Source organism: Populus euphratica, unplaced genomic scaffold, assembly GCF_000495115.2.
Source record: "Populus euphratica unplaced genomic scaffold, PopEup_1.0 scaffold356.1, whole genome shotgun sequence".
In the NCBI taxonomy this organism is placed as follows: Eukaryota; Viridiplantae; Streptophyta; class Magnoliopsida; order Malpighiales; family Salicaceae; genus Populus; species Populus euphratica.
The window spans coordinates 1-16,329 of NW_011500247.1; the positions used below are offsets into that span (position 1 = coordinate 1).

The 16,329-nt window shown below is 30.3% G+C and overlaps 1 protein-coding gene across 5 annotated transcripts in view; it reads left to right on the forward strand.

Annotated features, from left to right (window-relative positions):
- The first annotated feature begins 70 nt into the window (after window positions 1-70).
- LOC105112669 (glucose-6-phosphate isomerase, cytosolic 2B-like) overlaps window positions 71-16,329 on the forward strand; it is a 47,452-nt gene continuing 31,193 nt past the window's right edge. Inside the window, exons 1-6 of one of the 5 annotated variants that reach the window (XM_011008440.1) lie at window positions 71-188; window positions 337-409; window positions 485-545; window positions 849-915; window positions 1,534-1,602; window positions 3,110-3,237. In XM_011008440.1, coding sequence (XP_011006742.1) covers window positions 186-188; window positions 337-409; window positions 485-545; window positions 849-915; window positions 1,534-1,602; window positions 3,110-3,229 — 393 coding nt within the window. In that variant the 5' untranslated portion in view covers window positions 71-185 and the 3' untranslated portion in view covers window positions 3,230-3,237. Of the gene's footprint in view, window positions 189-230; window positions 410-484; window positions 579-848; window positions 916-1,533; window positions 1,713-3,109; window positions 3,238-16,329 lie in introns of those variants that run through there. The other 4 variants (XM_011008441.1, XR_839804.1, XR_839803.1 and 1 more) reach the window with 4 other exon arrangements.

Consider the following 16,329-nt stretch of genomic DNA (forward strand, 5'->3'; position numbering starts at 1 on the left):
TTTATATGCCTTGCAATTGCTGTGTCTCTCTTTCTGTGACTATAACGTGTGACCATTCTGCCACTATTTTTAGATCCTCTGCAGTTGCCAAGCATGTGGTCGCAGTGAGCATTAATCTTGTGGTATAGCGAATTCATTTTGTCTGCACTCTCATATTCTTCAGACTTTGGGATAGTTGAAGTTCTATGATATTTCAAAATTCATTTTCGCTGCTCCCTTGTTATTGTTTTCTATTCATGGCTTTTCATTCTTCTTTTCATCTTTCAAAGATCCCTTTTTTTTGGTATTTAACCACTCTGGCTACTTGTATACTCCAACTGTCTTTTACTATTGCAGTTTGGGGAAAAGTTTGGCATCGATCCTATTAATGCTTTTGCATTCTGGGACTGGGTTGGTGGCAGATTTAGTGGTGGGTTTTCTCTCATTTTGTGGACAGAATCATGGAGAACTTCATGCAGAATCCTAATTGTGTTGTTGCTTGCAGTTTGCAGTGTTGTTGGTGTGTTGCCTTTGTCTCTCCAATATGGTTTCTCAATTGCTGGGAAGTATGGTAACTTCTGATCGTTTTAATTCAAAAAGTTAGGTTTCTCTTGCACCGTTATTATTTTAGAGGCTGCAAGAAACAATGTCAAAAGTGGCAAGAGTTCTCAATCTCTAGCATAGAAAGATGTATAACATACAATTAATCACTTTTTTGCCATGAAGTTTTCAAAGAGTTTTGCTTCGTTGATTCCCTCGATATCTACTTTAGTTTCCTATTCATCCCCTTGTTACTTGCATATAATGTGTTTGCTATTTTGTTAGGATTTGTTTTATAGTGATAACAACTTTTATTTTTCTACTTGAAGGTTCTTGAAAGGAGCACAAAGCATTGATCAGCATTCATATTCTGCACCATTTGAAAAAAATCTACCTGTAAGTGCTCCAATACCATGAACTTTTATCAGATCTATATTCTGCTTGTCCTAAAATGATTCTTTATCAATGGTGTTGAATCATATTTAACATGTGATTATCCATTTTGTATGGTGTTTAATACATTGTTTGAGGTCCTCTTGGTTATTGAGGAAGTTAGTATGGTGATCTATCATTTTCCTTTTGATTATTCATTTGAGGCATAATCTGTGTGGCATGAGTTCTTGATGTGCTTTATGAGATTCCAGTTAATGTTGATAACATTTTGACCTTCTCCTTTAGGCACTTTTAGGTCTGTTAAGTGTGTGAAATATTTTATTTTTTGGATATATTGCAGGGGTGACTACTTCTTCCCAAGATCTATTTGAGTTGCGACGAATTTTTAGAATTCTTAATAACTGTAGCTTTACGAGTCTACTACTCCTTTAGATCATCTTACCTGATTCTAAAGCCGTGAAGAAATTTGCACCTCACATTTAATAAGCAAGCCTACTTGAACTTTAACTCTCTTTTCCTTGGTATTAAATATGTAAAAAAGAGAGAGAGAGAGAATGTGCCTTTTAAAGTTTCCAATGCCCGTTTATTTTACTTAAATCTAGGTCAGCACGAAAGTAATGGCCTGGAAAAATTGAATTTGGCGAACCAGGAGCAAATGGCCGTCATAGCTTTTATCAACTAATTCACCAGGTAATTTCTTGTTCCATTATGCATTTGGTTGAAGTGAAATTAGGTCATTGTATACCTATTTTGATTTTTAAAAATCAATTCTGGAATTGAAATGATTACTTGTTCCTAAAATTTATATATATAATTTTAAAATATATGTATACTTCGTTTGAATGGGATAAGTAGCTTCAGGATATATTTATTTCATTTCTTGATGTCTTTATTCAAAATTTGTCCTTGTTTTCCCGCACATACCCTGTCTTGGTAAACCTGATAATTTTGATACTCATGATGCACATAACATGTCTTTTTTTCATGGAGCAAGAAGTTTACTTCTGCATTTTGGATGGTTTCTAATTGAATAGTAGCATATTCGCCTCCAATGTGCATGCCATTAGCTTGAATAGTAGCATTTCTAATTGAACGGTTAGTATTAATAAATAACATCATTATCATGATCATCAAAATTACTATTGTTATTAATAGTATTATTATTATCGTATTCACTATTGCTATCTATTATTATTAGTATTATTATTATTAATAATATTGCTATTATTTAATTATTACTATCATAACTACTACTATTACTATCACCACTATTATTATTATTATTATTATCATCATCATCGTCGTCGTCATTATTATCATTATAACCATTATTATTATTATTGAAAAAATAAAAATCTTGGGATCAGTCAAGAAAAGTACGTGGACTTGGCAGTTAGCCAAGTATAGAGTAACGTATGTTTGCCAGACCCAAGATGTCTTTACTAAGCTGCTTCCAATTGCTTCTTTTACTACTTTTCAGTTGAAGTTTCGGGTCGATCCCCTCCTCAGCTTGAGGGGGCATATTATTGGATGTGTGTGTGTATAAGAAATATTATAGAACTACTCTATTGTTGTAATTTTTATATTAACTATTATATAGAACTACTCTATTGTTGTAATTTTTATATTAACTATTATATAGAACTACTCTATTGTTGTAATAAAGAAGGTTTGCAAACTAATAGGTTAAGTCTCCTATTACTCTTCAACTATCTATGTTTAGAGACATTTTTTGTATATACTCCTAGGCTATTTTATAATTATCAAGTTGTTTTAAGGGCAATCATGTGATTCAATATAATAAATATTGTTAAAAAAAATTATTGGTGCATGTATTTCACACATCGATATATAAGGGGTTATCCAGTGGTCAAATGTCATCTTCCATAATAGATTTTGAATCGTTATGATATCTCCTTGTAAAGATCACTTGTGGCTAAACGTCGATGATTTTGTCACCAGTGTCATTTTTTCTTTTTGTTTTCCCTTCCTTATCTTTTTCTCAACTCCTATCCCTATATCCCTTTAAAATCTCAAAAAAGCCCTTTAATTTTTAATCTCTTTAGATGTAGCCCCTTTTTTTTAATTATTTATCTTATTTGTTATAATTTATAAAACTTGATTTTTGTTTCACTTTCATCCCTCTTCAATTTTATTTTTTTTGTATTTCAAATTTGTTTATTTTACTCAAATCTAGGTCTGGATGGAAAGTAATAGCAATGGAGCATCTATTGATGGTGCATTATTTCCTTTGAGACTAGAGAAATTGAATTTGACAAACCAGGAGCAAATGGTCGGCATAGCTTTTATCAAATAATTCACCAGGTAATTTCTTGTTTCATTATACATTTGATTGAAGCAAAATTTGGTCTTTGTATATGTATTTTGATTTTTAAAAATTAATTTTGGAATTCAAATGATTCCCTAACTCTTTAAATTCATTTTTTAAAGAAATCCATGCATAGTTTGTCTAAGCGGGATAAGGATACATTTATTCACTTCTTAATGTTTTTATTCAAAATTTGCCTTTATTTTCTCTCACATACCCTGTTTTGATAAACCTGATAATTTTGATACTCATTATGCACATGCAAGTTGATAACATGTTTTTTTTATAGAGCAAGAAGTTTAGTTCTGCATTTTGGATGGTTTCTAATTGATCAGTAGCATATTCTTCTAATATGCATGTCATTAGCTTCAGCCTTGGTGTTCACGCTTCACCGTGAGGCCCATCTATTTTTTTTGGTAGAAAATATAATGTTTAGGTATTGAAATGGAGTTAGAAAAATAGCATAAAAAATTATTCATGATAAATGTGTACCAAAGCTAGTTAAGATTAAACCAACATGAGATATTTGCAAAACCTATGATTTAAATTATGTGACCGAAATAACTTAATAAAAACTTAAAAAGTTATTAGACTTAAAACACTCAATCTAGAAAAAACCATGAAATTTAATTTTTATTAAATTAAATATTAAATGATAAAAAATAAATAAAAAGTATCTTAATCATACAAAATAATTGAAAAATAGTAATTTAAAAAATAAGAATCAAAATTATCATTAATACTATTATTAATAAGTAATATCATCACTATTACTACTACTATTATCATCATTATTATTTATTTATTTTGTTGTTGTTGTTATTATTATCGCTATCACTATTGTTATTATTATTACTAGTAGTATTATAAGTATCATTATTATTAATAATATTGTTAATGTTATTACCACAATTATTACTATAATAACTGTTGTTGTTGTTATTATTATTATTAATACTACCAATTAATAAATTCTTAGAAAATAAAGTTCTATTAATTTATGTATGATTAAATTATAAAAGTTCTACCTTATTATTATAAATAAATTCTTAGAAAAAAAGTTCTTCATAATTTATGTATTATAGTGAAAAAAATATATTTCTAATTAGAATTTAGGTTAACTATTAGAATTTCTTGGTCAGCTCCCAACATTTCAAATACTAACCTCATTTATAGGTTCAACATTATATATTATAATTTTTAACAATTAATTTTCATGAATTAAAAAAAGGATGGTTTATTGAAATATTGATCAAATTCTTATAATTTTAATAAATTGATTATTAGATCTTAAAATGCATGCCAAAACACATTTTTTTTCTTTTCGTATGAAAATACTAAATGATATGATTTTTTTTTATATAATTTTTTGAGAAACTTGGTTGTATGCAATATACAAAAAACATAATTTATTTGTAGTTTTTCTTGAAAATATATAAAAAGAATCTAAGAGGTTTAAAATGAATTTTTCCTAAAAAAACACATCCTAAAAAAAACTAACAAAAGCAAAATTTGATTTTATGTTTTTTTATTTTATTATTTTGGTCGGGTTAACCCGAACAGGTTGACCCAGTAGGGCAGACTCGACTGAGTTGAAACAGTCGAGTTGACCTTGTTGGTGTTGACGCAATTGAGTAAACTCAAAAACAAAACAGACCAAAAGTGGAAAAAACACAAACTCCAAAAAGTCTTAATAAAAAATGGATCAAAACAGATGAAATTTATTTGTCTCCTCACAAAACATAGTTATCAATCCAGAGCAGATTTTAAACAAAGGAGGGGATGTTTCTATTTGTAACCTTCCTTAAATTAAGAATCAATGGTTCATTTCTTTTAATGATTAACAAAATAACATGATTTATAAAAAAAAAAAGGTTTTGGTTCGAAACAAAAACCTTAGGATTTAAATGTATTAAACCTTGTTATTGTTGCAAAAAACTCCTAGATTACTTATCAAAGATGATGGGCGGGCCTATCTAAACCAGAAACTAAACCAATCAAGCCCTAAAACTATTATATAAGATTTAATGGACAAAGTTGCCTTAACCTTATAAAGAGGTTGCCTAGAAACCATAGATATGAAATGCACTAAAAAATGCTTATTTTGGCCTCTAAAATGTGTCTGTATCCTTACATACCACACTATTGGTAAGTAACTTGATTATAGCTAAATAAACAACATAAAAACTAAAAAAAAAAACATTGACTTTTTACATGACCAAAAGATTAATGTCTTCTCCTAAGTGTAAAAGTGTCGAAGTAATAAATAACCTAGCAAGACCGGGGTTGAACCACAGGAAGGTAAACTATAATAATAATAATAATAATAATAATAAGTTAAAGAGAACTTTGAGATGTAAGATTAATGTGATAATTAAACTATGATAAAAACAAATGTCAAGGTTAAAGATTTTACTAATGACATTTTAAACAAGTATATTATTACTCAACTGGAAACCACATACAAAGGAGTTTGCAATTGGATTATAAATTTTTAACATGATTACATTAGTTATCTTATTCAAATAATGTTAATACTTGTAAATGTTGTCAAATATTCATGATTATAACTTATGTTAACAACAAATCAAGTTCTTTTATAGCACAGGTGTAGGTTATACCATACAGTTATGCTATAAAAATATAAAGTATTTGTTGTATTAAGTGGTATACAACATAAATTTTTAACTTATGTTGAGATAACAAGCAATGTATTAAAAGTGAACAAGATAACAAATACAAAACATGTTAGTATCAAACATTAAGGTTCATGTTGAGTTTATACTATACTTATTCTTACACCATTAGTGTAACCTTTTCACCTTAATATAATAAACTTAACTAAATATAATGAAAGAGAGAAACATAAATAAATAATATAAGAACATAAGTAAGATATAAGTTAACTAAGTAAAGGAAATAAAATGAAAAGCATAAACAAGAGATTAATAAAAGCAAAATTTAAGCATTACAAAAATATAAAAAAGGAGAGTAAGAATATGATTTTGATCTGAAAACTATGATGTCTAAATGTATGGAAATGTCTTCTTTTATAGACTAAAATTTAAAATTATTGATTTGTTGACTAATTGTTGAGTGGATGGCTTGACTTGGTGACAATCCTTCTTGTTTGCCAAAAACTCATTGCAAACATCAAAATTTAAACAGATTGTCGTCATGAAAGTTCTAGGAAATTGTCTCAACTTTCTAACAAAAAACATTCGGTGTATTTGGACTTCTAGAACTCGAGATATGAGTTGAACACTGAATAGTATCTAGGCTACAAGACAGATTCAGACTTCTCCGTTGTTGCTATAATTTGAACTTGAAAATAACCTTTTTGAAATTGTATTCTTCATGAAAGTTTTAGGTCTATGTTTTAGCTTTTCATCCATATAAAACATACCTTATTCCAAGTTCTACATCTTCATTTATGATCCAATAACCGAATGGTATTTCAATTTGGATTGAATCAACATCTCTTTTCTAAACTCAGCCCTTTCTTTGTCTTTTTAATTTTAGTAGTTAAACATATCAATCAATCCCTTGATTTATGTGATAGATCTGTATTTAAGATGAACATTTACTATAAATTAAAGGTATCTCATATTATTGAATATGTTATTATAAAACATGCTCTAGTTAAGAAGTTATTGATACTCAAAGTGCAAAATAATAATATAGAACCTTGATAAAAATACAGTTTTAAGTACTAATCACACCCCCTAACCAACTTATTACCAGTCCCTAGTAATCAAAGCGTTAAAATAAATTTTGTTTTTGCAAGTTTCACAAAGCAAGTCATTCATCATTTAACTTCCATTAATCTATTCAAATAAATGAACTCATTAAATTTATATATTAGTTTTATACTTTTTAAATAAGATATTAATAAACCTTTTTTTGTACTTAATATCAACGTATAGTTATGGAATTTTACTTGAAAGAAAATAAAATTTGTTCTAATGTTTAAGGTTAATTTTCTTAAGTTGAGATTATTATTATTATTATTATTATTTAATATATATCTACACACACACACATACATATATACATATAGATAACTTAAAACATAGTGCATCTTTAATCCATGTAACAAGCTTTAGGCTAATGACTCTTAGACTAATTAGTCTTAGGGCATTAGGTCTTGAGACACCTTTACAAGCATAGTAACTCGAGTTGTATATACTGATATGTAGATAGTGCAATGTTTGATTCTCTTAAGCTTTTTTCCTTAACCTATTAATAAGCACTAAACCAATAGCTCCTAAGTCAATTGACTTTAGAGTATTAAGTATTAAAACACCAAATCAGGCTTAATTGGTTAGAGAGACTACAAAACCATACTTATCTAATGTATCATTAATATTATCAATTTGTATATGAGCACAATCAATTGATAATAATATGAGAGTTTGTAAACCTGAATATTTTAAGAAGTATTGTGATAGACTTTGTTAAGAATGTTTACTGAGATCCGTCTCAAGAGTCATTTTAATAAAAAAAACTCATTTATTTTGTCATCCTATTAACAATAGTTTTTTCAAATGGTTTTATTAAAAATAAAAGTAGTTAGTTTTTTTTGTTAACTATTACCCTCTCCCCTTAACCAAAAGGGGACATTTTTCTTATTGTTTTAAGGTAGAAAGATAGAGTATAGAAGACATCACCTGAAACACTTAAACAAAATAATATTCTATTAATAAAAAAAGACACAAGGTTTCACAAACAAAGGCTTAAATCCAATCTAAGCTTTTTATGACTTTTTTTAATTGACTAATTTATGCGACTGATGGAGAGACCAATTACATGGATGAAAAGTCATAGTTGGTCAATCAATTGTTCAGCAATAGTAGTAGAGATTATGATTTGTCGTGTCAAAGATGTTAGAAATTCTTGTTCCACAGCTTGATAAAAAAAAAACAATAAATTATTATAAAAACCATTAACATTTAACAAACCTATAGGTTTATGGTGAATGTGCAGTTGGACCCAACAGGAATTATGAAAGATCTCTTTAATGTGTACAGACCACCTGACAAAGCAATGAAGGCGTCAACATGGTTAAATATTATATTCATTCGATTAAACATTGTAGAGACTTGTAATTCTTCTCCAATTATTTTTTCAATGATGTCTTCTTTTGCTAAAACTTTAGGGACGACCCCCAAAACTAGACTGTCTCCTAAAAATACAGCTATTGACACACCTCCTATTAACTGATGGGGACACCGGACCCGAAATATTATTTATGCACGCGAATGATCATAGATGATGGAGGATAGCCCAAACAATTGAGAGATTGAGCTTTAACTTATGTTTTGGGCTTAATTTATATGAACGTTTAGTTGGGTTTGATTTAATTATTATTGGGTATTTTATTTAGTGGGCCATTAGCCCAATCACTTATTCTAGTTAGGGTTTTAATATTAATACCCTACTTTTCTAAATGTTAAAGGAGCTTTGATGATTAATGAAAATATTGCAGACTTTGCATATCTCCAATTTCTTTTCTTCTCTTTTTTAGCTTTTTTTTTTCCCGGCTTTAATTCTATTGTTTGTTGTTCCGCATCAAATTTGGTATCAAAGCCTGGTTTTTAATTGTTCTTACAATTAAACGATCCATATGTTTATGTTTAACCCTAGATTGATCTTTAAAAAAAAAAGAATAAAAAAGCATACTATTCTAATAAATCCACCTATTCTGAAAAAAATAAAAGAGGAAACACTGCTTATCTTCTCCACTAGAAAACAGCCGTCGCAAACTCAGCAAATCTGGAGATGATCACAGCATGCAGCAACGCCGATTGGAAATTCTGTGTCAACGCAGGTCATAACAAGTCCACGATGACAAATTTTCCGACGGCAGGCCACTCTTCACGCCACCTGCAGTCACGCCAAATCGCTTGCAGTGGCACCTCCACAATAGACTTTCGGCTTCAGCAACCAAATCAGCAGCATAGACCACCAGACGCAGCCACCCACCCACCTATCACAGCCAGCACCAACTGGTGGTTCACCACAACAAAGGCAACATAACAAATCTCTATCGGCCATCGTCCACCGTGCCATCACCTCCAGCAGCAACAACGGATCCACGCATCAACGGGTCCCCGTCCAGCAGCGACACCACAGACACCACAACCCCTTTCCTCGCACTGCCGATCCCAAGTAGAATTACAGAGCCACATCTCTTGCGCCATCGCTATTAGCAACAACAACAATTTATAGGAGCTAAGGAAGAAGGAAACAACAGCTTTCAAGTCAAATTAATTAACTCTTCCACGTTAGTAGATGTCTGTCATATCAACGCCATGTCAGCTCAGCTCACTAGCCCGCGCCACGTCATCTAGTGAAGCCCCGTCAGCAAAAGACTGCTGGTATCTGCCACGACATCCAGCAATTCACCAATGTGCCACTTTAGCATCTTGACCACATCAGATTCCAGCTTCCTCCACCGATCTAGTTAGTGAATCACTCTCTGGTTTGGCAATTTTCATTTAAAGTTATCATTAATATTACTTTTCTGCTAAAAATAAAATCATAAAAATAAAAAGTATAAAAAAAATCTCACCTAGCATTTTTAATTGTTAATTTTTATTCATCAACCTCTTTCATCAGTGATAGTTAATATCTTATTCTATTTTATAATTATGAATTCTTGCTTATGACATCGTGTTTGATTAATTATTTACACATAAGAATCTAATATTAATTGCTTATAATTTTATTAGTGTAATTTGTTCTTGATTAATCTCCACATTTAAGGAAAAAAAGACAAAAAAAGATAGCTTTTATTTTTGTATTGTGAGTTCACTTGCAAGAACCATTTATGACCTCAATTTCATTTCTAAGTGAGTGTTGCATGCTTTTGTGTTATGATCATCTAGTGTTCAAACTTAAGTTTACATTTACCGTAAACTTAACCCTTAGTCATATTATTATGACCATTTAAAGGGCATTGTAAACTTAGGTGATCAACATGTTTAGAAGAATTGAAACCTAAGAGAGTTTTCGAATAAGGCACTAAAAAACCAATAAATATCACAAGAATAATCATTTAGTTTACTCTAAACACGATGACTTTGATGAGTGAGGTTGGAGTCCTAACAAAATAGAAGCCCCCACTTTTGACGATCGTCATGACCTTTGGATATTTGATATGTGGATTTGTGATATGGATAGATTCTTTGAGTGACATAACTTGTCTGATAATAAGAAAGTTAGATTTGCTAAAATGAAACTTATTGATGAAGCCAAAATTTATTGGAGAGATGTTGAGGATTGTTTAGAGATGAGAGGTAAACCTCATATAACTGATTGGATCAAAATGAAACAAAAACTTCAGGAGAAGTACCTACCCCAGTCTTATAGGAATAAACTCTTAGACCAATCGAACAATCTAAGATAAGGGAATAAGTCTATCAATGAGTATATAACGCAGTTTAATGATTACATGATTAGATGTGCTATAAGAGAGAATGAAGCTATGACTTTGCGTAGATTTTATAAAGGCTTAAATGATGATCTTAGAAGAGAAGTTGTATTTTAAGGTGTATATACCTTTAACCAAGCTTATACTTTAGTTAAAGGCTATAAATTGGTCACAAAGAATTAGTGGAAGAATTGTCAGGACTTTTATAATATCCCTATTAGGTCCCAATTCAGAAGTAGTGATTCTTTGTTAGGTGCTCCACCCCACAGACTGAACCCTAGGAGCGCCCAACTTTGTAAGATAGAAAAAGGCAAACGAGTTGTCAATGAAGTGTATAAGGTGAGTTCAAAGGTTAAGTGTACTAATTATCTAGGTTTTGGTCATATCTCTTTAGATTGTACCTCTAAACCTTTAGTCATCCAAAAATATAAAGATATAGGTAAAGAAGAATATTGTAGTATTGAAGTGTATGAGCCTAATCTTGAGGATTTTAGTGATCTAGATGACGAGGATGTGCAAAAAGAGGGACTTAACATAATGAGTCCATATGAGCTTGAGACTGAGGTTAGGAAAGAGTCTAATATGTCTGCTTTAATGGTAGAGAAAATTTTAGGGAACTCTTTAGTGGAATCGCCTATAGAGATGAGTATGGTCTTAGAAGAGTCTCATGATATTAGCCCTCCTAAACAATCTGATTCCTCATCCCACATGCTTGGTGTCCAGCACATCATAAGTTTATAGCAACATGTTGAGCTTTTTGACCCCTTACCACATGCATGTGATGAGGAAGATAAAGATAATCATAGTTTACTTGATTGTGTACATATCACATCTACACAGGTTTCAAACAATGTTTGTCTTATTCCACACCCTCAATCATTTAGTGTTTATAGTTACAAACCCGAGAAGCCTATATAACACCTTTATATATCTCCTCACGATAGGATATCTAAGTCAGCTAAGTCGTTACCATGCGGGGTTCATAATTTGCATATTGAGATCATGAAACAAATTCAATCTGATTTACTAAAGTATCATGATGCACTTAATGTTGGAGATTGATTTACTAAAGTATCATGATGCATTTAATGTTGGAGATTATTTCATAATACAAATTAGACCTGAACGGTGTCCTTTGGAAACCGATCATAAATTACAAGTAAATAGTTCTAGACCATTCAAAGTGTTACAAATGATTAAATCAAATAATTATATCATTAAATTGCTATTAAACTTTGATATTAGCTCTACTTTTAACATGAGAAACCTCAGTATTTATAAAATACAACCTATCTCTGATGCTCCTTTTAATACCCCTACCTTATTATCCATATCTTTGGCACAAAAGGAACATATTAATGATACTTTGAATGCCCAAGTTGTTTTTACCAGGGATGGTGAACTTCAGCAAATCCCAGTATATGAGCTCGATGACCAAATTCAGATTATACTTGGATTATCAAAGAGATATCACAACAGCTTAATCTTTATCTTTGAGAGCATTATCGGAGTCGCCTTGGCCTATACTCGACGGGGTCGAGTTCTTCCAACTCTGAAAGAATTGATGGGGACATTAGACTCGAAATATTATTTATGCACTCGAATGATCATAGACGATGGAGGATAGCCCAAACAATTGAGAGATTGGGCTTTAACTTATGTTTTGGGCTTAATTTATATAAACTTTTAGTTAAGTTTTATTAATTTGGCTTTATTTATTGTTGGGTATTTTATTTAGTGGGTCATTAGCCCAATCACTTATTCTAGTTAAGTTTTTAGTATTAATACCCTACTTTTCTAAATGTTAAGGGAGTTTTGATGATTAATAAAAATATTACAGACTTTGCATATCTCCAATCCCCTTTCTTCTCTTATTTAGCTTCTTTCTTTTCCCTGCTTTAATTCTTTTATTTGTTGTTCTGCATTATTAATCCAATGGTGCCTTTTTTATACATTAAATGAATCTCTCTCTGCTAGTTCCTAACCAAGATAATTTGCTGATTTTAAAAACTCATTTTCTTTCCCAGGACTGTATCCACTAAAAACACAAATGTTTCTTATGTGATGACTTGAGGAACCAGTCATTTTTACACACCTCTATAACTGTTGAATGTATGAGTTGAGTAGAAATGAAGGGAAGGAAGAGAAGATTTTATAGATAAGAAATTAAAAAAACAATCATATCACCTATATATAGGCTAGCTGGAGTCTTACCCTCCCTTTTTTTTTTAAAAAAAAATGGGCCCATAAATTATGAATTGCACGATACATATCAAAAAAAAAAAAGGATTTGTATGTATGCTTAGTTGTGATTGTGGCTCACATCTTTCCTTAGTTTTACATCCAAGAACAACTTAAACGCCCTCTATGGGTCGGAGATAAGCTTCCCATCTAGTTTTCTTAAAAATTAACAAGTAGGGTCTTTTTTAGTCAGATTTCTAAGACTATGATGAACATGTTTTTTTTTTTTTTAATAGGCCCATAAATTATGAATTGCACGATATATATCTTCACTATGATAAGACTTAAGAGTCAATAGAAGATTATCTAAAGACTCTCTATGTTTTGAAATAAATCCAACTATTTGATAATTTTCACAGGTTTTGCAGAATGCATATGAGTCTTTAAACTTGGTGAGCTAGTAAAATCCACTTTGTAAGATTTTTACAGTTGTCTTTCTTGATGAGAAATGACCCCCATATGCCCTAGAATGACAAAATTTAATAACACTACTTACCTCATTGTTAGGAATGCATCTTCGAAATATTTGATTAGGATAATATTTGAATAAATAAAGGTTATTCTAATAAAAGTTCTTCACTTCGTTCAAGAATTTTCTTTTTTCTTGAGTACTCTAATGAGCTGGCAATTGTCCTGAAATAAGAAAATTAAAAATATTAGCAAACCAAGGCATTGTAGAGATGGAAAGTAAAGATTCATCAGAAAGCAGTCATCGATTGGTGAGACATCAAATCTCGAATCTATTGTCAATCTTGACAAATGATCTGCGATAATATTTTTGGTGCCTTTTTCATCCTTGATTTCTTCCTGTTTGACAGTTTCAAAGATTTCAAAATCGTGATTGGCTTCTCTTTGTTTGGTCATGACATGAGAAACAGTTTCAAAGATTTCAAAATCATGATTGGCTTCTCTTTGTTTGGTTATGACATGAGGAAATAGAAGTGCTAGCAGGGAATCAGTCTTTTTTTTTGCATTGTTCAGATTTAACCCTTTTCTTATCCTCAAAGATTAACTCATCATCTTTCTCATAAGGTTCAAGAGAGGGTTTTTCAATAACCTTACCACTGCGTAGAGTAGTGACTGATTTGACTATCCATGTGTTTGCTTCTGGAACTACTTGCATTTGTATTATATTGTCTCTTTGGATTTTGCTGTGGCTGAGATGGAAACTTACCTTTCTTTTGAAAACTAAAAGCATAAGTGAATTTTGCAAGAGTATTTTAAAATCTATCATGCTTTGAGCAAGTTGAGTGTTGATTGTTGATTGTCTCTTGCTTTTTAATAAATGCATGCAATGTTTCCTCAAGATTTCTTCTAGGAGATGGAGCATAAGGAGATGCATATATATATGAGAATTTTAAAATTATGGTGTGCTTGAGAAGTTTATGCGTTATTGTTATCACTTTTCCAACTGAAATTTAGGTGATTTCTCCAACCAGAGTTGTATGTTTGCGAGTATGGGTTATGATTGGGTATTTGAAAACTGTTTAAAGCATGAGCTTGTTTATAGAGGCATTCCTTGAAAAAAGGCAAAGTTGGACAGTTACTGGTTGAGTGTTCATTGGTTTCACAGATTTGACATACAATGTCTTAAACAGATTTTAGTTGGCCACTCTTTTTCAATTCTAGTGTCTTGATTTTTGTATCTAAAGATGTCAACTTGGCTTGGAGGTCATGATCTTTCTTAATGTTGTACATTCCTCCACTAAATATATAAGGTTGAGTTTTACTTGGTGCCTCATAAATGTTTGTAGTGCCCTAATTTTTAGCATTTTCAGCTAGCAAGTCTAGGTACTCCATGGCTTTATTAGGATCTTTATCTTTAAAAGTTCTATTGCACATCAATTCCCTCATTTATCTATCTTTAGGTGTTAACCCTTCATAAAAATATGAAATCAATCTCCATGTTTCAAAATCATAATGAGGGCAAGTATTCAACAAATCTCGATACCTATCCTAATATTGGTAAAATATTTCTCCTAGTTTTTGAGTGAATGTGATGATTTATCTTTTGAAAAAGTTTGTTCTATGAGAAGAGAAAAACATCTTTAAAAACTGTTGTTGCATTTCATCCCAAGCACGAATGGATCCTGGTCTCAAATTTTCACGAATGGATCCTAACATAAGATTTTGCATCTATATTTTAGCTTTATCTTTTAATAAAAAAAAATACATTTAATCTGATAGTGTATATGTTACAATTTAAGTCATTATAGGTGTTACAAACTTCTTCAAATTCTCTTAAATACAAATATAAATTTTCTAGATCTAAGCTATGAAAAGAAGGTAAAGATTGAAAAATATCTGGCTTAAAATTAAAGTGAAATGCATCAGAAGGAAAATTATGCATCATGATGCACTTCTTCTTGTAGGATTTATATGGTCTCTAAGTATTCTACCATAACTATTCTTATTATGAACCAACTGGTTATCTTCTTTGGTCATATTTTCTAAAAATAATAAGGATAATACCTTACAAAGTCTACCATTTAATGTACGTAACCAAACTCTCATGCACATGTAGGAAGGGAATAAAAGAAAGAAAAGAAAAAGAAATAAGAAACAAAAATTTGATAAAAAAGAGAAAATAAAAAGTAAAATAAATATTATAATTTATACAAGAATTTATCTCCCTGGCAACGGCGTCAAAAACTTGACACGACCAAAAGATTGATATCTTCTCCCAAGTGTAGGAGTATCGAAGTAATAAATAACTCGGCTAGATTGTAGTCGAACCATAGAGGGGTTAACTATAATAATAATAATAATAAGTTAAAGAGGACTTTGAGATGTAAGATTAATGTGAGGATTAAATTATGATAAAAATAAATGTCAAGGTTAGATGATCCACTAATGGCATTTCAAACAAGTATAATATAAAATAAATGTTGTCAAGTATTTATGGTTATAACTCATGTTAACAATAAATCAAATTCTTTTCATAGAACATATGTAAATGATATTATAAGGTTGGGCTATGAATGTGCCAAGTATTTGTTGTACCAAGTGTTATATAACACAATTCTAAATTAACCATTTAATAAGTAAATTATTAAAAGTGAACGAGATAACAAATACAAAATATGTTAGTATCAATCATTAAGGTTGATGTTGAGTTTATACTATACTTGTTCTTACACCATTAATATAACTTTTTCACCTTAACATAATAAACTTAACTAAACATAATGAAAGAGAGAAATATAAATAAATAAGATAAAAACATAAATAAAATATAAGTTAATTAAGAAAAGGAATGAAATAAAAAACATAAACAAGAGATTAATATAACATGAAATAAAACTTCAATATTACAAAATACAAGAAATAGAGTAAGAATAAGATCTTAATTTGAAAACTAAAATGTCTAAATATATGGAAAATGCCTCCTTTTATAGGCTAAAATTCAAAG